This window comes from Ailuropoda melanoleuca, chromosome 8 (assembly GCF_002007445.2).
Source record: "Ailuropoda melanoleuca isolate Jingjing chromosome 8, ASM200744v2, whole genome shotgun sequence".
NCBI lineage: Eukaryota > Metazoa > Chordata > Mammalia > Carnivora > Ursidae > Ailuropoda > Ailuropoda melanoleuca.
Window position 1 is genome coordinate 98,465,155 of NC_048225.1, and position 24,636 is coordinate 98,489,790.

At 36.4% G+C, this 24,636-nt stretch overlaps 1 protein-coding gene across 4 annotated transcripts in view; it reads left to right on the plus strand.

Annotated features, from left to right (window-relative positions):
* NEK7 (NIMA related kinase 7) overlaps positions 1 to 14,524 on the plus strand; it is a 156,368-nt gene extending 141,844 nt beyond the window's left edge. For all 4 annotated transcript variants that reach the window (XR_004627323.1, XM_034666988.1, XM_034666986.1 and 1 more), the window contains one exon: positions 11,481 to 14,524. Coding sequence is in view for 3 of the 4 variants with exons in the window: in XM_034666988.1 (XP_034522879.1) it covers positions 11,481 to 11,591 (111 nt within the window). In the remaining variant the exon portion in view is untranslated. The remainder of the gene's footprint in view (positions 1 to 11,480) is intronic.
* The last annotated feature ends 10,112 nt before the right edge of the window (positions 14,525 to 24,636 follow it).

Genomic DNA, 24,636 nt, shown 5'->3' on the forward strand with positions numbered 1-24,636 from the left:
TGATTTAGTCATAAAAGAACTACTTTGTGTATATAAGGGAAAACCCGAAAGTGTCGGGTTAAATGCAGATTATTTTTGCATATTTTGAAGTTAAACTAAGTTTAGTAAGCTTTTTTAATTCATTTGAGCAGTCTGAATAGTTCTATTTTATAGTTGCTAGATTCGCAGATTTTAATAGGACTAAATAAATTCCCTGGAGTTGTTAGTTGAAACTAACCAATGTTATTTAAATTGATGCTGGAAGAGTCTTCCTAATATACTATCCCAAGAATATTTAAATGAGAGTTGTTAAATTAAATGGCACAATTAATGTTTGGAGCTAAATCTATTTTCACAAATATTTCTGTATGCCTTATAATCATGTAATCCAATGCTAAGTGAGATGAGACTACTTATAGTAATAAATATGTAACTGTGCCATTATTTATTAAGATTAATTTAACATTGGATATTATCTCAAACACTGTTAATAATATTTGATTTTTCCTTCTTAAAAATGGGTTTAGTGAGTTAGATATTCTCATCACTTATAATATCAATTGACCACCTTACTTAGCGTTGCCATATAAGATTATATCTTTAAGCTTCGAATGTTCCATTTTTGTTTAAAAAATATATTTAAGTAGGCCCTTTGTTCACTTATGCTTTTGAAGTGACACTGGGGACTTGCTCCTTGAAGACAGGAATCCAAAACGGTGCCCTATATTTCACATATCCTGTGGGATCCTATAAAACCATGTAACTTTCTGTAAGACTTTCACGGTTTTCAAAAGACACACTGAATGATCTTCAGTTGTGAAATATAGACATTACATTACCTTATCTCTGTGTAAGATTGCTTTCTTTTTCCTTTTCCCTCTACCCCCAAGTCAATCACTAGTGACACTTTGGTGTACAAGTTGGATACGCCTAATCATTTTGTATAAATATCTAAAGCTCCGAAATATAGTGTACTTTAATGTATTAGACCCACTTTGGGGTGCTAAAATGTGTCCTTGGGTAGATGGAAATTGGGTATATCTGGGAGGCTGATATAACATAATTGGTCTCAGAGGGATTAAGATGGGGGGTGAAAAAGAAACAGTACCAATAGCACCAGTCTTTATTATTCTGTTGAGAATTGTGTTAGTGACCTAAAGCTATAATGCACAAAGAGCCCTATTGTTATTACCTGTACGTGACTGAACTTGATACGTAATTGGGTTATCGCCCTGACAACAATGACTGTTAACACTCTCTTCTTTTTCATATTTCTGGTACTAACCCATATGCTTTGATATTTCTTTGGAAATAATATAGATCAACATATATTAGTATATTAGTATTTTCTCCACTTTATTGAAAACAAATGTAGTAATTAACTAACATATGACTTTATGATTTCATAATCATTTAGAAATGTTATAGAGGGGCGCCTGGGTGGCACAGCGGTTAAGCGTCTGCCTTCAGCTCAGGGCGTGATCCCGGCGTGATGGGATCGAGCCCCACATTCAGGCTCCTCTGCTATGAGCCTGCTTCTTCCTCTCCCACTCCCCCTGCTTGTGTTCCCTCTCTCTCTGGCTGTCTCTATCTCTGTCGAATAAATAAATAAAATCTAAAAAAAAAAAAAAAAAAAAAAAAAAAAAGAAATGTTATAGAGAATTCATTTTATTTTTCCTATATGCTTTTTCTCATTTAAATGTTTCTGTATTGCTTTTTAAATTTCCCTTAAGCATCTGAATTAAGCAGTTTTTTCTTCTTCAGTTTTATAAAGGCTTTTGCATATTCAGACCTCTATTTTGCCTTATTTTTATCTTGTTATATAAAACAATTTAAAAAAAACAAACTACATGTTTTTACAAACATGTGTTAAGTAATGCAAACTAATTAAATTTTTTGACATAACATAAACCATGAAATGTTTCTTTACTTCTATTTCTTTTTTATCAAAGTTGTAATATCTACTGATTTTGGCATTATTTCTATAATTTGAAGGAATAAATGGAAAGCTAATTCCCTCAATTCGAACACAAAAATTTTTTTTTGAGCAAGTTGCCTAAAAATGTCATTAGAAATTGAAGCCTGACATACAGGAATATATAGAAAATTCTTAAAAGTTATGTGTGAACATGTTTTCCTCAAACATGGTTACTAATATAGTAGTTAGAATTTTTGTGGGCTATTAGGTAAATGTTAAAGGTTTTTAACTTCTTTTCTTCCAGAGGCTTATAGGAACTTTCTAAAAAATATAAAGACTAACCTTGAGGGAAATCTCTAAGATAATTATCACATTCTGACTATTTAATGTCTAACTTTTGGATAGAAAAATTAGAGACATTTTTTATAATTCATCAAGCCACTTATGTAAGTTTATAATCTGGCATAAAAAAATCATTCCATGTTAAAATTCAACTACATTTTGTTTTGAGGGAATTACTTGTCACTTTAATGAATGAGTCAGAAATAACATTAAAATTGTCACTCAAACCATGTAATACCAATCTTAATATTTTTGTGTCATTTAAATGTATCTCTGATGGATAAAGTAGGCCTGTGTCTCATTGTGAGTTTTGTAGAGCCCTAGAGAAAATTGTTGGGTTTGCTCTTTTTATCAGAGTTGGCCTAGGAAAGATGAAGACTGATCGATTAATTTAGAAACTAGATGAGCCAGTGTTAGAGCTAGTATTCTTTTGAGAATGAAATAATCTAAAACTGTCTTTGTCTATCTGGAAGGTCTCCCACCCTTGTTCAGAGGCATCTGTGAGGGAACCTGCAGACCAGGATTTTTAGGCTTTTTCTTGGGCAGTGTTATAGCACAGTAACTTTAAAAGTTACCAGACTCTGAGGCTAGACTACTTCAGTTCAAAGCCAGGCTGTCCTCTTTCCTGCCTTTGCGACCTTGGGAATGTTTTCCTCTGTAAAATGTCGTAGCAGTGCCTACCCCAAAGAGTTGCTACGAAGTCTGAATTGTTAAGCCGTGTAGAAGTGTGTAGAATCGTGCCTGATTCATGATAAGGACTCAGTAAATATCAGCTTTTAGGAAATTAGTTTTAGGAAGTTAATTTTCTCTCTGCTCTGGCACTGGAAATAACATATAGTTAAAGCCCCAGAGTTACCGTATAGAGCATGAAGATTGGAACATGTTTTCACTGGGAGCCTGAGGAAACTAACTACTGGTTGTATAGAGCATGTCCAGCTAAGGAACGTGGCCCCTAGACGTGTCTTCTGGCTGCAAAAAGTGAAACTAGGAGTAACCAAAGGAACCTGTTATGGCTAGTTATTTAACAACTTAAAATTTTGAAACTACCTGGCAAAAGTAAGAGTTTTTCCTCTTCCTCTATTTAATGATTTTTCAACTCTTTCTGCTGTCTCTTAATGTTCCTGCTTTCTGATATGTAGTCACAATGTTATCCTCCTAGTCATACAGCAGGAGGGCAAATAAGTGCCATGTAAAAGTGAAACTGTATTTTGTATACATTCGAAGAAGGCAGGGTGAGATGTGACCTTATTTATATAACTTGAATTCTTATCTGGTATGACAAGAGACCATTCATAGATCATATAAATTTATATTTTTAAACCAAATTATTAAGTTAAAGGCATAAGACTTAGTCCATGGCTGTTTGTAACATGAAAGTAAGTTTTATGTTGTGATTTTCTTCCCTTTACATCGCCAAAGACTGTTGTAGCTGATTTTTCCTCCATTACATTAACAAGTCTATTTAGATTATCTTTAGAACAACCAGTAGTTATCTCATATATATCAAGGAAAACTACATCCAGTTAAGAATGCAGGTCTATGTAAATATCCCATTTTGTGTTACAATCTGCCTTTTTTTCAAAAAGGATTTGAGATAACTTACAATAAAAGACATGACTTGGGGAACCTGGGTGGCTTAGTCAGTTAAGCGTCTGCCTTCGGCTCAGGTCATCATGATCCCAGGGTCCTGAGACTGAGTCCTGCATCTGGCTCCCTACTCAGCAGGGAATCGCTTCTCCCTCTCCCTCTGCCCCTGCACCCACTTACGTGCTCTCTCTTTCTCTCAAATAAGATCTTTTAAAAAAATTTAAAAAGTAAAATAAAAAAGACATGACTTAACACGTTATTAAAATAGAAATGGAAATACAAATTCAAAACCAAGGATAAAAGAGAAAGTAAGCACATCTCACTGGCCAGCAGAGTTCCCATGGTTGAGCTGTTCATCTAGTTATTGCTTCCTTTCTGTCAGGGCTCAAAGGGAAACAGTGGGCAAATTGTTTCTGTTTTTAAGGAGGAAATATACCAGTTCCCCAGAGAAGACAAAGTTTTCTCCCGCTAAATTATAATTGAAATATCTTCTATAAGGATCTGTGAGTAATGTACCAGGCAGTGTCTTTAGTAGCGCTATACAGAAAATACTTACGTGATGTTTGATAAAAGCTAAAAGCAAGCATTAAAGCATGGTTTTGGAAAGGCGATTTGGCAGCGGGATAAGCCATTGTGCTCCACCCTGATGTAGCTTCTGGTGGCCTGTTTTGATTAAGGGGTGGAGCTAAGATTATCCAAAGTTAAAAAGATGAATCTTATCTTATGCAGGATCTTCCCTAAATTTTCATTCCTTAGCAGGAGTTTGATAGTAGCTATGTAGCACAACTTTCAGTACTCTTTGAACATTCAGATTTTTTCAATATTCAATACACTGTTAAATATGCTTGGACAAGGACTTAAGAGATGGATTCTATTCTGCTGATCTGCTTAAGGGAAAACAAACAGCAAGTCAGCGTTGACACCATGGATTAAAGCTGGGGCATCTCACCACTGTGTTCTTTGTATGGAAGTGGGAACAACCTCTGAGTATTTGAATAAAGTACCTGAGATGCTACCTTCTCTACTCTGTGATGGCCACCACATAACTAGTATTTTCTGTCGGTACTAGTAACACATCTCTCTTGATTGGAACTCAGATAATACCTCAGACTAAGTTAAAACCCTCTACAGTGGTAATGATTTGAAATTCAACCAGTTAGTGTTACTGAGAAACCATTATGCATGCAGAGCTGTATTAGGCATCATGAGGAATTCAAACCAAAAGGCTAAGTTCAATAAAAGTAAGCAAGCTCTCAACAATGGGAAGTGGAAAAGGCCTGCATTAAAAATCGAATGACTTGGGTTCCAGTTCAGGTTTCACCATTAATTTTTTAATTGGTTCTGAGTTTTTTTTCCTCTCTGAATTGAGATTGCTATGAGGGATTACAATACTTTAAAAATAAAAGGATATGGAAGATTTTGTAAAATATTAAATCCTATATAAATACAGGATTTTTTAAAATCCAGAATGATACTCTTAAGTAAGACTAAATTAACACATGAATATTTAAGAGAACCATACAGTGCAAAATTATGTTCAGTATAGATTAATAACTTTTCACTAAAGCTATCTCCTTTATCTTCATGATCTTGATATGGGTAGAGTCAAAAAACTGTTTAATATATAGAATTCAGTTATCTAGATACAGATACAGAATTAAACCCCAAATTCAGGAATTCACAGTTCTACCCAAATTGTAATATGTCAGTACCTCAAATACCTTCAAAACTTAGTGTCCCTTTTGCCCTTGCGAAGTCACTCTTCTTTGTCACCTACTTCTGTTAGTGGACACAGTGTCCTTTCACATACCCTGGCGAAAACTTCTGATGCGCAATATCTCTTGCCTGAATCTTAAAGGAATATCTCTTGCCTGAAATCTTAAAGGAATTTTATTGAGTGCTCTGCTGGCATTGCTCTTTCTTTGACTATTCCAAGACAAGATGGACTGAAGTGCACTTTTAATGACCTCTCCCTCCTGGCTTAAGTACTAACTTCCCGTTGCCTATAGCAATAGATTCTAAACTCCTTAAGCTTTTGCTTAATTTAGCCTCAGTTTACCATTTCACCCCTGTTGCTTGCTCCCCAGTCCTGCAGAAGTACTAGCCGTTGCTTTCACACACCTCACACTTCCTTTGGGTCAGCACCTTTGTTCAGTCTGTTACCTCTGCTTAGGATCTTCCCTTACCCTTTTATATATCAAAATTGTGTTCATGCTTCGGACCTTCAGTCAGTTGCCACCACCACAAAACCATTCCATTTTCTCTCACTCAGAAGTTACCCATTCATTCTTTGATTTAACATGTTAGTGAACACTTACTGTTCATATAATAGCCATCCTCCCAGTCTTTCAGTTTAATAGGAGAACACAGATGTTAAATGAAGTACAATAAAGTGCTATAGAGACTTTAATTAAAGCACGTGAACACCTGAAACTAATATAATGTTAGTGTCAGTTATACCTCAAAAAAAAAAAAGTACGTGAAGGGTATGATGGAGGGCAAATAGAAAATATTAGGTTCTGGAGGTGCCTGGGTGGCTCAGTCAATTAAGCGTCCATCTCATGATCTCAGCTCAGGTCTTAATCTCAGGGCCGCGAGTTCAAGTCCCAGGGTGGGCTCCACGCCATGAATTAATTATTATATATAATATTTACTTATTTATAGTTATAATAATTAATATTAATTAAACTAATATATAATAATTAATATATATATTTTAAGTTGTGCGTGGCAATAGAGTTGTTAACAAAGGCTTTAGAGAATGAGTAGGTAACAGGAAAGAGAATAGGGGATTTTGAGGCAGGTTTTATAAGCAGAGAAGCAACATACATAAAGATTCAGGGCATAAAACAGTTCGGCGAACACAGAACTGAACACTTTGTTATGGTGAGAGTGTAGAGTGTAGAGTGGGGCTGGAGGGAGGAGGGGTTTGGGACTAAATATGAGGCTGGAAAGGTAAGCAAGAGCCAGATGTTAGAAGCCCATAATATACCATGCTAATGGTTAGACTTTCTAGAGGGCAATGGGGAGCCATTGAAATGCTTAATGCTGAAGTGTGGTCAGCTTGGTGTTTACAGGCAGTGCTAGGGAGATTGGAAGAAACTGGAGGTAAAACTGTCAGTTGGAAGAGTATCCCTTGAGTGTAAGCAGTGGAGCCTAAGGCAAGAAGAAATACAGTCAGGAAACAATAAGACTTGGTTGATGATTGTTAGGCCACGGGGAGGAAGTGTGAGGAAGTGTCTCTTATGAATTTCAGATTTCTGGCTTGAGAAATTGGAGGCACTGCCAAGATAGAACTGGTTTTGGGGGGAAAATAATAAGATCTCAGTTCCGAACATGTTTAATATGAGGTATTCGTAGATAGATATGCTCAGAAGCCAGGAGAAAATACGTGAATAGAATCCATGAAGAGATCTGTCCTAAAGATACATATGTGTGTGTGTTCCTCAGTGTGTTGTGTTGGTGGTTATTAAAGCCATGGGGGTAAGTAAAGTTGTGTAGGATAAGAAGGTAGAGGGAGAAGATAAAAGAGATAAGGAAGAAATGGACCTCAGAACACGCTGACAATAGAGGGACTGCCAGAGGAAGAAGCTAAACCTTCAAAGGAAGGAAAAGTCAGAGAAGTGAGAGGAGAAGCCAGTATGGTGTCTTGGGGCCAGGGGAGGGGGCAACTCCCAGCAAGGCTGTGATCAGAAGCATCAGCCATGCAGAAAGGTCGAGTAAGAGACAGAAAAGAGTTGGTTAGATTTAGCAAATGGGAAATACTGCTAACCTGTGCCAAAGCAATCTTAGTGCAGTACTGTTGGGGGTCGGAGGAGAGGAAAAAGTGATTACAGTTGGCTTATATAAGTAGATTAAGGAAGTTGAGAGAGTAAGTGTAGTGGGCCCTTTTTTTTTCCCCCCATCCCAAAGAAATTTGGCTGTAGAGCAAATACATTAGACGAGGCGGTGGTTAGGAAGAGAAACGACTACAGTTATAGACTATGATGAAGGAATCAGCAAATGAGGAGAGGTTGAAAATATAGAAGAGTAATAACAGACTGAATATTCACTCTTTAAACATTCATAGCCAACTGTATCTCAGGTACTGATGTATAATGGTATATAGTGTATCATCTCTTGGATACCAGTGATAGAATTGAGAGTAGTAGAAGAAAAATACTCTATGCTAGACAGAGATGAATGGATCAGATATTGATAGGTTAGGTTGAGATACTGAGGAAAGTTTAAACCTAACAGTCTTGATTTTTCTCTGTGAGGTAGGAGGCAAGGTCCTGGGTGAGAAAGAATTGAGGGCAGTGCCTACAGAGAGTAGTGAAGGTTGACATTAGCCATTGTGGGAAATGGAGTTTATCAGGCAAACATTTGAATTACAGAACAGCTTTTAAGGGCCAGCTGCAGTTGGAATCATGAGTCTGGTGAGTCCAGACTCTATGGAGTCCACGATTTTCTCCAGCGGTCCTTCACATCCTGGTAGAGAACCAAAGAAAACAATTGTCAGGGTCGATATTGGGAAAAGACAAAGAAGTGATTAAAGGATTGTGCTCTGAGATCTAGCCTGGAAATGAAGGACGTAAGCCCAGAAGCAGATGATTGACGAGGAGGAGAGGTATTGGAAATGGTCTCAGATCAAAGCACAGCCATACGGGGAGACAAGTGTGAGAGCCCTGGAAGGACAGGAGCTTGTGCCCACATTTCCTATGTGACACAGGACATTGTAAGGCTTAGGCTGTGCCCCTGGGAGGCAGAGACTAAAATGGAATGAAAGTGAAGATTAGGGCCAGGTAATCAAGAAGTTTGTTGCAGATAGAGTATCCAGATGGGCGTCACAGTGACCAGAAAGGTGGTTGTCGTAATAGGGATGAAGAATACTGTCAAGCTGGATGTCCTCAGTGAATGAGGTGGAACAACTCGGAGTTAGGTAGATGGAAGGAAAAAGAGGAAAATAATGATTGTCTCTTCTGGGCGGCCATCTACAGCCTTTTTGCCTCTAAGTGTCTCACAAATACCTCTTGAGATACCTATCACTTTGTAGTTTATAATAGAATTAGTTGTATGTCTCACAATTCTATCTTTGTCAGTCTTTCTTCTCCCACTAGATTGTAAGCGGTACAAAGGCAGGTACCATGTATATTTCATTTATTGCTTTATCCTTACTACTTAATAAAGTGTCTGGCACATAATAAATGCTCAGTAAGATCTTATTGAATGAATGGAGAAGGGAGAGGCAGAAAGAAAAGAAGTGTCAGATTGTCAGGAAGGAAAATGAGTCATTCTCTCACTTCCCATCCTGGACAATAAGCCTTCCTTTCTGGTTCTTTACCCTCATTTACCCTCAGTGTCCTCAAATGCCAGCATAGTGATCTACTCTAGATGAGTGAGAACTGCTACTCAAGCATATTTTAATTTTATAGGATCTTATTTTCATATTTTATTAATTTGTTTATTTGATAACAATTTAGGAAAAAATTATCAGTGGATTATTTGACTCATAAATATACTGAGGTATGGCATATTTCATATTGTATGTAATTGTATACTACGTGACCTGTTAGAAACTTCTTTGGAAAAGATAAATCTTTATGACACAATGAACTACACTTCAGAAGGAGATCGAACCACATAAGAAAGAGGAAAAGCAAACTCGGTATGGCCCTGCCTCTGTCTACTGTAGCCTGATTCTCCTGTCCGTCCTTAGGAAGGCTGTCCTGAAGGAGGGGTTAAAAAGCAGGGCTCAGCCACCATACCCACTCCCTCTTCATTTACTGTATTCTTTACTTCTCCCCCTCTTTATTGCACCTGCTTCTCATCTTCCACTTTGGAGAGCCAGAGAATCTTTGTCCTCTTCAACTAAGCTTATATCATCTGTTTTTAATCTTGGGCACTTTCTCCTCTGGGCAGGAGAACTTGAGGACCATCTGCTACAGTAGGTTGGAAGTTTCACCCAATTGTGACCTATTAGGCTGGAAAGATATGGCTTCTGGACCGATTTGAAGGATGTGGTAGTTTTATTCGGTCAAAAATTGCCGTTCCATCTACTTGTATTCTGGTTAAATAGAATGAATTTTTGTACCATGGTTATCTTTTTCTGTCATCTTTTCTGCTTCCTTTGTCCTTTTTATCTCTAAACAAAATATCTGACAACTAGGTGACCTGTTAGAACACATTATCTTTTTAAATACATGTATCATTATAAATACTTTTCCTGCTGTTTTCTGTATTGTGTATAATTGGATGTATTTGTTTTTATTTTAGTGGGTAAAATGCCAGCCTCTTTCTGACTTAAATTTCTCTTGGATCGCATAATAAAATGCCTTGTGTATTGCTGTTCCTCTTAAGGATTTTTAATGCTATTGTCTGCTGCACTGCAAGGAATATAAATTGAAATCCTCAGACCCTGGCAGTGGGTGTAATATTACCATTAACATTTACTACATGCTAATAACAGGCCAGAAAGTATTAATGCAAGTTTTCAAAATATCTAAATTATTCCTCGAGACATACTTTCAAAGCCAAAGAATCTGGCTCTTCCTCTTGATTTGGCTTATCGTCTGTGAAAGACCAGGTACAGTGTTACGAAGACACATGGTGTCATAAACTGATGGCAGTTGGGATTGAGAATGAAATCCCATATACTTCTACTCAGTGGCTCTAGGACCAGATGGAAGGATTTTTTTTTTTAATTGATGTGCGCTCATTTTCTGTAATGTAAATAAGTAAGTAAACTTCAGCTCTCTCTAGAAAGTGAAAATGCTAATACTCCTTCACGCAGTTTGAGGATTGGGATACTGTTCGTAATTTACCTTGTTTATAATTTATTATTCTTAGTTTGGAAGAGTGCTTTTTCTTTAATATGAAATAATAAAAACGTTTTATATTTATATAAAATGATTTATGAGAAGTGCATATGATAGCAATCTATCCTATGCCTCATATAAATTTAGATCTATAGATCTGTAGTATATAATTATGAAAATTTACTATCTTTAACTTTACTATTTATTAAATTTAAACTTTTACTATCAAGGCTAATGTACTACATTCTAGATGGAATAAATGTGTATGTATCTACAGTTAATTTGGAGCCTTAGAGCTAAAAGCCTGTTGTCCTTCATGAGTATTGTCTTATGATAAACTTCTCTGAAAAATAGCAAAATTTTAAAGCCTCCAATTGTAGACAATACTTTTTGCTTGACATTAATACTCACCAATGACTATACATACTTCTTAGACTTTGCAACTGATTGTAAAATCATTGACAACAGTCATATATATCCTTTTTCACTAAGTTTTGTCATTCTTATTCCAGTATAGTTAACATACAGTGTTATATTAGTTTCAGGTGTACACTGTAGTGATTGAACAGTTCTGTACCTTACTCAGTGCTCAGTGTAAGTGCACTCTTTAATCCCCCCTCACCGATTTTGCCCATCCCCCTGCCCATCTCCCCGTCAGTATTCTCTAGAGTTAAGAGTTTGTTTCTTGGTTTGTCTCTTTTTTTTTTTCTTTGCTCATTTGTTTTGATTCCCAAATTCCACATATGAGTACTTAGTCAGAAAATGTACTTTCCTTGTCAATCTATATCTAGTCAGAATATTTTTAATAACTAACTGGAAGGGTTTTTTAAAGCATATCATATTTTCTTTCTCTGTAGCTACGACAGTTAGTGAATATGTGCATCAACCCAGATCCAGAGAAGCGACCAGACATCACCTACGTTTATGACGTAGCCAAGAGGATGCATGCGTGCACCGCAAGCAGCTAAATACGTGGAAGACGATGAAGAACGTAACCAAAATAATTTAAAGTATTTTTGTGCAAATCATACCTCCCCGTTTTTGTCTGGGTGTTAAGATGAATCTTTCAGAGCTAATGTGCTTTGAATCCTTAACCAGTTTCATATAAGCTTCATTTTGTACCAGTTTAAGTCACCTTCCTGTAAACCCCAAATGACTTTGGATAGTCAGACAGCATGTTAGGAGAGTAAATGAAACTTAATGGTTTTTAATGGCTAAAGGTTTTTAGAATTATTTAGATTTTTTTTTTTTTTCTGATAAATTGTGTTCAGATAGACTCTCAGTGCCAAATATTGAAGGTGCAGCTTGGCACTCATCGAGATAGACTTGTAACCTGAGGAAAAATATCTGAACATGTGACTTGTTTGCTCTTTCGTCATTTATGGACATTTGAGATTAACACAATTGTGAACTTTTGTGATTATTTTATTTTTAAAAGTTTGAAGTATGTGTTTTAGTTCTTAGCATTGTAGTTTTCCAGTATAATTCTTAAGATAAATGTAGACATAAACTATTTGAGGAGACACTTAAAATTCTTAGCTTATACATTCAAAATGCAACTCTTAAATGTGAAAAAATTGGGGGACAAAATGTGAGTCAGACACTGAAGAGTTCTTTGCTTTATTTTGTTTTGTTTTAATATCTCTGATAGTCTCTTTGCATTAAAATGGTATAAATGAATCCATTTAAAAAGTGGTTAAGGATTTGTTTGGCTGGTGTGACAGTAATTTTGAAAGTTGCACATTGCCCGAGGCTTTTTTTGTGTGTTTTTATTATTGTTTGTACATTTGAAAAAATCTTTGCATAATCTTACAGTACTATATTTCAAGCTCTTTTTAAATTTAAATTCTCTCTTCATAATGTACACTAGAGTGTACGCATATGTTTTTATTCATAGATTTTGTTGAAGTTCTGATTGGCCCCCTTCAGAAATTTGTTTGTATTCTTCAAGTTACTTTCTTATTTATGTTATATGTGCATTTTATCCATTATGTTTCAGATTTTCTGAGAACATAATACCCTTTAAAAAATATTTGGTATACCAACACTTTTCCTGGATTAAAAACATTTTTTTTAACTTTTTAAAATTTGGGCCACCCTGTATGCGTGTATTTTGTTTTGTTAGAGAGGAAGAAAGGGATGTGTGTTGTCGTGTACCTGTGAATGTTGACACAGTTTCAATTCATTTGACAAGGTTGTAATTTTAGAATATGTTTAAAGCAATGAAAACTGGCCATTACCACAGCCAGAATTTTTATAAGATTAACATTTCTGTTGAGAAGCTTTTAAGTAAAGTACTGTATTCATGCATGAAGATGACAGAGATGGTAACGCTTCATTTAGTTTAAGGAAATGGGCAGAGTTTCGTAAATGCTGTTGTGGAGATATGTTTTCCCCTAATGCCTTCATGTTAGCTGCGACCAGTTCTTCACAGAATCGTGAAAGCCATAAAAGGCCGAGTGGCAGTCGCCTTTCAAGGACGCCATGCCACCCTGTAACCCTGGGATGGATAATCCTGCCAACGTGAAAACCTCATGTTCGGAGAATACCTACCTTTAGCTTATGTAACTCCTGGTTTTGTTCTCTCATATAAGTATTTTTCTTACAATCATTTGAATACTCTCAAGTCATTTGTAAACTTCAAAAATGGCTTATAAAGGGCAAAAGCATAAACTTTTTTTTCCCCCCAAAATGTAATCAGTTATGGTATCTGAAGGGTAATTTTATCATGGGATAGACAGAGGACACCTGGGTGGTCCTTTAAATGAGGGCCGGATACATTGTTTTTACCAGATTCCAGTTACTTACAGCTTTTACACTGAGCATCCATAGATTTGTCTCCAGAAGTATGAGTAAGTAGAATTATGTTTGTTGACCATTAGTGTCATGTTCATTTTATTATAATATAATTGAGAGGAAATTGTTCTGTAGTTGGAACAGATAATCTTCTTTTTCTTGCAATCTATAAAAATACCTGAATCTAAAAAAATTCATTTGCTTAACCCCTCATAGTGACTTTTAAGCAAAGATTTAAGCTTTTCTTTACAGTGAATCTCTCTGCTAGAAGGAAATAGCTGGGAAGAATTTAATGATCAGGGTAATCCATTATCATTTTCTACACGTGGAAACTTTTTGTTTTGGATATTGTATCTTTTTCCTATCTAAGTGTTCATATTTTTTCCTGAAGAAACCACTGTGTAAACAACAAATTTTAATTTTGAATGAGATCATTTCAGAGAATTATGAAGATGATTAGAAGTTTTAATTTTTATAATCACCTATGAAATATTCTCTTTATATTTCTGTTAATAAGTAAATTTTGTACTGATTAAGTAAGACATTTGAGTCAAATTGGTTAATAGTAAAATGAAAGGTACATCTAATTCTAAACCTTAATTAGACATTGGTACCAGTTCCCCAGAGGAAAATGTGGGGTAACTTTGTTTTGTATGCTGAGGTTTAGAAGTGGTGGATAAAGGGTATCCCTATATAAATAAAGTGCTCAACAATGTGCAATGATTGTAAATTTAGTAAGATAGTACAGCCATTTCATGAATGCTTTACCATTTTACATAGTACCTATTACAAAACACCTTTCTTGTATCAATATACTTCAGGTGTTGCTGTTAACATTTACATGATATTTATTTTAACCAAAATGTTATTCATATTAAATGTTTTTTCTTTAAAATGAATGTATTATGTTTATAACCCACAAATGCGTAATTATTCCTATGCCTCATATTTCAATAGTACTGTAATATGAACTTCTTTTGTGAAATACTTTTATTTTGTTATGCTTCAAATACACATACTAAAAAGATTCTGTTGTTAGCTTTGAAAATTGTATAATATCCTAATATAAATAAAAATATAAAATTAAAAAATGGGTACAATAAAATTTTCATGTATCTGTGATTTTTTTCCCCCTAAAGTCTGCCATTGTTTATATCACTTAATAACTTAACCTACAGAAGAAACAGTTCTTGTTCATTTGCATGACTTTACCATTTTGGGAGAAGCCTAAGAATTGAAACGTTGAGGGTGATAATGGAGCTCTGACAGACGCTAAGAAGTAGTTTAATAAATATGCATTAAACTCAGGCGCATCTTCACAAGTTCCTACTCTCTTCAGTACATCATTTTCTGTCTTTGAGTAGGAAAAGTTTTCTCAAGTTATAAAATTATGAGTCCAGAATTGAGGCAACAGATTCCATTCCTGTGACTGTATTATGCTAACAATATTCGAAATAGTTTGAATGTTTTTTTCACATAAAAAGTGAAGATTACTTTCTACATCTGGAAAGGTTGAGGCTAAAAGATCTTGATGGGGTAAAATCCTCCAGGCTGATGGTAGAATGATGGATTACCCTTCATAAAGGATCACATTCCAAATAGACTGTGGGGAAGAATAGCTAATTTTGTAACCTGTGATTTGTATGGAAGAACCTTTAGTCTACGTGTGTATGTGTGTGCCCAAGCACGTACACACACACACACACACACGTAATTGTAATAGTAATAGTAAATTTTAGCCACAAGAAAGTGTTTGACTAGTTAAAATTTTATTTCAAAAGTATGTTTGTTAATTAGAAAAGTCAGTCCTGGGCATATATGTTTAATGTATTATTAATTGGTGCAGCTATATTTACCACCGAGTTGGTACAAAAGGATGACAACTGCAATGAAACCCTTAATCAGAAAACTTCCATGGAGTTGTTACATTATCTTTTTAATTACATGTAGGTCTCTAATACAATTAATGACAAACTAAAACAGACTCATCAGATTAATTACCAGAGAAAGATGCAAAAAGTTTGCAATGTGTATTTTGTCTTTGAGAGGTTTATTTGAAGGAGTTTCAGGTTTTCTTACCCATTTCTTTTTCACTTGGGTCTCTAATTCTAATTTTAAACCTTAGAAGATAAAAATAAAGTAAAAGGAAATTTTAAAGTTAGGCTTTGTGACTAGGGGGTTTTTATAAGTACATTATTTTCACTGTGTTAAAATGCATAATCTTTTCTACTCCTTTCTAGAAGCATAATCCTATGGATAAATTATGCAATTTCTCTAGTCCTTACTTTTTCAAGTGTAAAGAAGGATTATAAATTCCTAAGTCTACAAGAGAATTACAATACCTTTTATGAAGGACTGAATATGATGCCCGGTACTAAGTGGGTGCTTGTTGGACAGAGCTATTGTAGTGCAGTGTTGTAGTGTAGAAAAGAATGCACGTACATCTTCTTTGGCTATAGCTCCATCTATTTCTGCTTTCCTCTCTCCATTCTGGTGCCACTGCATTGTGTTTTTAAGGACTCCGAGCTCTTTCTCACCTTAGGGCCAATACAGCTTAAATAGCTCTTCCGTTTGGAGGAAAAAAAATCCTACCAATCTTTCATGACTGACATTAAGTGTACTTTTTCAGGAGCCACCCAGACCGCATCCTGTCGTTTTCCTTTTGGCACTTAACCAGCTGTAGCCAAATGATTACTTGTGTGATTATGTACTTTCAATCTCCCTTCTTGAGCCTAAACTCTAGATGGATGAGTACTTCCTGTGTTGTTCCATGTGACATGCAAAACTTAACACAATGCCTTATGGGTAGTCATGCAACTTATTTTTGTTGAAATAATAAATGGACATTTTAGGGGCGCCTGGGTGGCACAGCGGTTAAGCGTCTGCCTTCGGCTCAGGGCGTGATCCCGGCGTTATGGGATCGAGCCCCACATCAGGCTCCTCTCCTGTGAGCCTGCTTCTTCCTCTCCCACTCCCCCTGCTTGTGTTCCCTCTCTCGCTGGCTGTCTCTATCTCTGTCAAATAAATAAATAAAATCTTAAAAAAAAAATAAAATAAATGGACATTTTAATGCTGTAAGTGGAGCAGAGCACTTCGGGAGACTGTGCAGAGGTGCAAAACCAGCAGAAATCAGGAAAGGCGAGGGCAAGTGAGGGGATAAGAGAAGCAAACACAAGCTAAACTAGAAGAAAAAATGTTGTCACAAGTTGCTGTAAATGACAAAGAAGTCGAAGATAATAGGGATTGACACCTGTCTCCTGGACTTCCTGAGGCGGGCATGGTAATACAGGTTTGGTAGGAGACTGGAGTGGGAAACAAATTCAGGTAAAAATAGGAGTGATGATGGCAGATGAAGGAAAAATAGAGGGTAACCAAAGGAGTCATAGCTCAAGTTTTAAGATAAAATGAACTTAAAATGGTTTGAAGATGAGGAGAAGTAGCATGTGGAGAATAAACAAGATATTGGACAGGGGATACAGAAGGTGATAAGAAAAAGGATTTATCCTCAGCCCACAAATATTTATAGTGTATCCTCATATATTAGATCCTATATTAGTCTTGAGCAAAATGTTCCTTGTTTTCATGGATTTAAAAATCAAGTGAGGAAGAAACACATCTACAGAAATAGAAATACATAAATGCAAATTGTTATGGGTGATATGGAGGAAAAGAGACACTGAGGAGGAGACATTGAAGTAAAATGACCTAAAGGATGAAAAGGAGTCAGCCAAAGAACAAGGGGGAAGAGCCTGCTGGCTACCTGAGAAGCAGCAGATGAGAGTGCGTGAGTTGGGATGGAGTAATGCGAGGTAAATTTAGAGATGTATATTTTCTCTATATTTGTAATAATCAGTAATTAAGGGTAATAATGTAATAGTAATGTAATCAGTAATATAAAAATTCATAATAGGAATTATAAAATACTTAGAAATAATTGAGCAAGAAACATGTAGAACCAATATGAAGGAAATTATAAAATCTTGTTGAAAAATCAAGTACTCTATAATATTAGTAATGTAGTGTCTATCTGAATCTCACCTTTTTTTGGAACCAGATAAAATGATGTCAAGGATTTTCATATGGAAAAATAAATCTATAAAAATAGCTAAGAACATTTAAAAAATAGGCTTTCTTGACTTACCAAGTATTAAAACTTCCCATAAAGGTACTTTAATTAAGCAATGCGGTATAATTAGAGGAACAAGGGAGTAGAATGGTAGAACAAAGTAAGGTCAAATACACAGAGAAGTATTACAGGAACTTGATATATGAAAGAGGAAAGGTTGGTTAAGCGACCCACTCTTAATTTCCGTTTGGGTCATAATCTCAGTGTCCTGGGATTGAGTCCCGTGTCGGGCTCCGTGCTCAGCGGGGTGTTGGCTTGAGATTCTCTCCCTCTGTCTCTGGAGCGCGTGCTCTCTCTCTCTCTCTCTAAAATAAATAAATCATTAAAAACTATAAGGTATATATGTTTGTGTACATTCATTTGAACATGGAGAAAGGTGAGGAAGAACACAAACTAAGATAACTTTGGTTACCGTATGAGTGTGGACGACAAAGACAGTTAAGCTAATATAGTTAAGTTCTCATACCTCTTTATATTTTTCTTTTGTTCGGTACAAAAGCATGGACAGTCTTTCCTACTTAAAATAACTTTTACTGTATGTTGAGTCTAGATCTCTTTTTTTAACTTTAATTTGCAAATAATTTCAAACTTACAAAAAATTGCAAGATTAGTACAAAGAACTCCTTTAGAATTCTTCACCCAAATTTCTGAGATGTTAATATTTTGCCTCATTTGCTTTATTATTCTTTTTAAATCTCTATAAATATATAGATTTTTTTCTGAGCCAACTGAAAGTTGCAAACATGATGCCTATTACCTCCAAATATTTGTCGCTTTCCTAAAAAAGGCCCTCTCCTACATAACCACAGTACAACCATATAATCAGGAAAGCCGTATTCATTACTATTATCTAACCTACAAATCCCATGCAAATTTCAAACAATTGCTCTTTATAGCAAAAATAATTTTTTTAAATTTTCATCCAGGATCTAAGCAGTAAGTTGCATTAGTTGCCATGTCTCTCTAGTCACCTTCAGTGGAGAACAGTTCCTCAGTCTATTCTTTATCTTTCATGACCTTGACATTTTTTAAAAGTACAAACCAGTTATTTTATCGAATGACCTTCAATTCGGGTTTGCCTGATGTTTTCTCACGAAACGGAATACTACTGAAGCAAGGCTGAGTTTATCTGCATACAACATACCAGGAAGCAAGAATGTCAATTTGTCCATTACTGTTGGTGCAAACTATCACTTGAGTTGGTGACCTTAATTCTAAAGTTACTGTTTTTTTCCTTTATAATTAATAGTATGTAGTAGGCAGATACTTTGAGAATAGGTAAATACCAGGTTTTTCAACAAACTTCTGCCCGCCAATTTTAGCATCCGCTGATTATTCTTGCCTGTTTTAATTATTACTTTGATGGCTGCCAGATGATGACTTTCCAGTTCTGTCATTCCTTCTACATTTACTACTTGACATGCTACTGTAAGGAGTAACTTATCCTCCAAATTATTTTTGTATTCCTTTATCAAATTTTAACTCTTATCTCAATGAGAAACCTGGCTCACACTCCCAATGTTTGCTTATTCCCTCTCTTTGTAATCAGTTTGCTGATCCCACCAACTGCCTCTTTGGCTCTGACTGCCTCCTTCTGTCCAGGCTCCTTGACTTCCACCACCTTCTCTTTCCCTGCTGTAAATGTCACCTGTATGAAACCGGTTTTCTCAGTAATGGCTGGAGTAGAAGACAGTCTGAGAGTTTGTGGGGCTGGCAATAAAAGTGTCCACACAGAAGTCTAATTAAAGTACTTTTCTCCTTGCTATAGTCCACCATTCAGCGAGAATCCAGAGTTCACTACACTCAGGGGTGGGTCACTTTGATTTGCGAGGGATTTGGCTGAATGAAATTCTTCATTGAAAGACTGTACTGTGAGGGCTCAGGAAGGACTGTGACCCGTCCAAGGGAAGCATGAGGAAACAGGAGGACAGGGAAGGGACTGGGAAGTCCAGAGAATAAATGTCTCTGCAGTTTCACCTAAAGCTGGGATGAAGTACCTGGCAGAGAGACACTTAACACTTTTTCAACAGATAAATGGATGAATGCCTGACATACTGAAAGCCTCTGCCAATCAAATTTGCCTGGTTAACAATGCATAAGGAATATTTATTATCGACTAACGCTTATATTTTTCTTTATCATTTACTTATGTATCCTCAACAGACTGAAATGTATGTTCGAATACCTCGATCATCGTGTATGTGTTTGATGCTATTGGCTATTTAAACAATGCAATTCTTTATTTCCTATTTTTTAAAAGATATATTTATTTATTTGAGAGAGAGAGAGAGGGAGGGAACACCTGGTGGGGGGGGGCGGGACAGAGGGGAAGAGGAAGAAGGAGGGAGAAGCAGACTCCCTGCCTAGCGGGAGCCTGATGTGGTCTCATGACCCTGAGACCGTGAACTGAGACAAAATCAGATTTGGAAGCTTAACTGACTGAGCTCTGCAGGCACACTGTAATGCATTTTTTAATGAAAATGAAGTAAATTGGGTAATCAGAAGACCCTTCTCCATTTTAATGGTTGTATGAGTCCTGGATCCAGAAAAATAAAATTCATTTCTTATATACCTTGCAGTTATCAAGTATTAAAGTTGAGGCTGATGGATGCCTGGGTGGCTCAGTCATTAAGCGTCTGCCTTGGGCTCGGGTCATGATCCCAGGGTCCTGGGATTGAGCCCTGCTTCAGGCTCCCTGCTCGTGCGGAAGCCTGCTTCTCCCTCTCCCACTCCCCCTGCTTGTGTTCCCTCTCTTGCCTTCTCTCTCTCTGTCAAATAAATCAAATCTTTAAAAAACAAGCAAATAAATAAACAAATTAAAAAAATGAAGCTGAAATCAAATCCTTGTTTTACCCAGCCTTTCCTGATGTCCCTAACCATTAGCATGTATTCTGTTAACACACCGTATTTCTCTTTTACAGCATGTGCCTCTCTTACAATGAAATAGTCTGTCTTTATTTTGTGTCTGCTTTTCATGAAAAGTTATAAGCTCCCTAATTAGCTGAGGCAATGTCTGTCATGATTATTGGTACGTCCTCAGTGCTTAGCAAAGCACCTGGAACATAGTAAGTACCCAATAAATACTCGTGGAATGAATATTTACATACAAGGACTCATTTATATGCATTTTTAAAATATCCCTGCAAGTTTGATGTCATTGTCCCCATTTAGCAGTTGAGAAAACTGAGGCCCAGACAAGATAAAGTGTTTTCCCAAGGTCACTGAGTCAGATTTTTAGTTCTTCTGCTCAAAGGCTCATGCTATCATGTTGACTATAGAGGAATCTTCTGCGAAAATCCAGAATTACATGAAAGAGCTAAAATATAGATGAGTTAAGACATTTTTTGTATTCTTTATTGTCCTTCTCTTATTTGGGGCTTGCTGGCAGAGAGGAAAGCCTGCTCACATATGTGTGTCAGACACAGCACTTGATTAATGAATGACCTGGGGGTGGAGAAGTGGTGGTTTTAACACTGGGCTAGTGGAACAGGGAATTGAGAAGAAAGCTCAATAAGGCACTTCTTTATCATTCCATGAAGATCTCTGTTAATGGTGATCAAAGAGGTAGAAAAATGGAGTGTATTTACACACTTAGCCTGTATTCACTAGGGATATTCTAAGTGCCAGGTGTAATACTTAGACATATCCCTTATCTTAATTTTTTAAAGTTGTCTCAATTAAGTAGTTGTCAATATTATCTTCAATTTTAACAAATTATCAAATTAAGCTCAAAATGTTGACTTGTCCAAGGTCACACCACCTGGACGTGGTGGGAGAAAGTCATCACCTGTCCATGATACACTCAAAGCAAATATTTGTGGGAAAAATCAATGCATGGAAAAATTTTAGGAAGACAAGAAAAAGGGGGATTTGGGAAAGAATATTGGGATGTTGATAAAAATTTCAGGGAATTGATTCATATAAAAGGACAATGGCTCTAAAGTGTTGATTGTGCCTTTGTGAGTTCACATTCTATTCCACTAAGATTGTAAAAACAGGTATGATTCTCTACTATTTTACTCATTATAATAGGGTTGTTTTGAAGACAGGTCTGTTTTAGCAGTTTGCCAGTTATCTAGTGAAGAATGGATTTTTCCTACTGCCTGAAAACAAGCATAATGCATTTTTATCGGCTATAAGGTGGATTATGATGTAGAAACCTGAAATACGCGTGCATGCTATAGATAACACCTGAATCCCTCAATTGAGGCTGCGTTGTGTTAACGTTTCAGAGAAATCATGCCTTAATTTTAATCTCACCAACACTTGGAAACAAAGTCTTTAAAAGGACATAAATGCCTCATAATTTTACTTGCAAACACAAAGGCAGTTCAAGGAAATTCAAGAAAATTTAAACATGACACAGATATTCGGAGTTAGGACCGTCACTTCTATTTTCCTTTTTACTCTCAAGCGTATGCCAGATACAGCATTTGGGAGAGGAGCCCTGCTGAGGCTCCCCCATAATAATGAGGCAATAATGAGATAAATTAGGTGTAAATCACATCAGTGGAGTTTTTACCTGCTTCTATTGATTTGTCAAAACACTTTATCAGGGAAAAGCACAAACGAAAACAACTATTTTCTCTCTGTAACTGAGACAGCATGCTTTTGGGTGGGTGTTTGGCGACAGAGTCTGAGAGCTCCTTGACTATAAAGCTCTCTTAGTGATTCTCCCGGAGTTCTGTGAACCAGACAGCCTTGCACAATCTCTTTCTATCATGTTTTCCTCTGTGTTCTGTGCAAGGCTCTCTTCCAGTTAAGGATTTAAAGCCAGCTCTTATGTACACAAAAATCAGATTTATATCTTTGTGCCACAAAATGAAGCAATTATTTTTGTCTTCCAATGGATTCCGCTTCCTCTGCATTGGCCCCAGAGCTACCCACTGTTGTCAGCAAGGCGGTGACACGGGTGTAAGCTTCATTAAATAGAGCCCCGCTGATACTGACCATTGATCCAGCAGCTAGCTCAGGTGCATTTGGCCACAATATTTTCTCCCTCTGCTCTTTACTTCTCTCCAGGGATAACCAATCAGAGGAAACGACCCTCATGCCTAGTGTTTTGAGAAGCAGAGAGCAGTTTGATTTCAATTGCCAACCTGTCCACTAGCTTGGTAAATCAAATTTCAATCTCCTAAGGGCAAAAAGAACATGGAGCTTGCTTGTGTGTGTGTCTTGGTGTGTGTGTGTGTGTGTGTGTTTGTGCATGCGTGCACCCATTGTACTCTAAGATCTGGTCTTTCCATAGGTTAAACCACAGGAATTCACCTGGTAACTGAAAAATGAGGAATTCAAAAAGTATTTGCTCTTTAGAAGTGGGGTTAGTGTTCTTTAAACATAACACTATTCCTTAAAATGTAGGATTACAGGTCTAATGCTGGCTGTGTAACGTGAGCCAACATGAATTTGATCCACATAATTACAGAAACCATGTTCTCCTTTTTGTGTATATTTGATGGCAAAGTGTGGAGAAGGAGATATATATAGATATAGATATATATTTGTATCTCTGCTAAGTCATCAATCTAGGAATCTAATTTCTTTCAATAAAATTTCAAAGAAAAGCCCCTTTCCTCAAATTTGTTCTGTGAGAACTCCAGTAATGCAAACAAATCTAGATATTAATCTTACTGCAATGCATATAGGACAGCTAGATATGAAAAAGCTAGTACTATGCTGGCTTACCTTGAGCTTTATACACTTTATCCTTTCTCTTAAATATATCGTCTATTCAAGTAAGCCAAAGACATTTTCTCCTGAGTGTTTCACAAGCATACCTACTTGAACTACACACATCGGTCAACTCTTGCTTTTTATGCAGGTTGATTCACTGGTTTGTGTCTTTAGAGAATCAAACTAGTTCCAACTTTTATTTGATGATACTTTTCCTTTTCAGGATATGTTATTCCACTTTTAAAGAACCTAGAGATTCTTCAATAATATTTCTTTTAAAACACTAAGAACAAGCTGCTGCTCACAATCCTCGTCTTTACGTGTCGTAAATAAACCCCGAAGCTGCTCTGCTTATAGAAGGAATAGAAATAATATGCAATTCAGCAGTTCCTTTAGAAATTCTTCTTCCTCCCCCCCCACTCATATTGTTCCCTCCCTGGATACTAAGCATTTCGTAAGTAAATTTGTAAAATAAAAACTGAATTTCACGTATCTTTCACATTTCATGTGATATCACACATCTGGCATCCCACATAATTTAATCATCCACCTATGTTATTACAAAGGATTAAACTTGGTCATTCTTCCTAAGTTTCTCTGTACCTACTGTTTGGTGATGTTTTGAACCTCACTCTTGATGATGTAAATAATATTTATGTAATTAAAATTTTTATCTTTTTAAGTCATATATGGCTGTCCTTTGATTTAACTCAAATGTAATCTACAACATGATTTGGGAGAGCAGCTAACAGAATATTAAGTTGTTTTTCCCCTAGAAATAACTAGTATTTTTAAAGTTTTATTTTAATTCTGGCTATGAAGATAAGAGACCTTGATCACTGCAATGAAAGATCAATCTGTACTATATTAATGGTCAATACGTTAGGAAGTTAACCCTGAGAAAATTCCTCCATGCTCTGCTAATGGAAGCTGTTTTCTTCACTAAGTCAGTAACAGGAAGTACAGCCATGAATTACAAAGTGACTTCATACCTTCAAAGACATTTTTCTGTTATTTTAGTTTACATTAATCACTAGTTATCACTTAGGCTGGTGATTCTCACCTGAAAAGATTTTCACCCCAGAGGGCACTCGCAATGTCTTAAAGACACTTTTGATTGTCAAAACTAGGAGTGGGGGGTTGGAGTGGGGAGAACATACTACTGGATTGAGTGGGTAAATGCCAGAGACGCTGCTAAATGTTGTAATGCACAGCACAGCCCTTAACGATAAAGAATTGTCTTACCCCAAACGTCAATAACGTTGAGGTGAAGACATCCTCATGGACACCAGAGAGGCATCATGGAATGGTGGAAGGTGGAAACTAAGTTGGATTCCTACATGAAGATGAGTCTGTTGAGATTATCAGAGTCAGAGCTGTTAGTTATATGATATAGAATGGATCCTCTACTTGTCCTT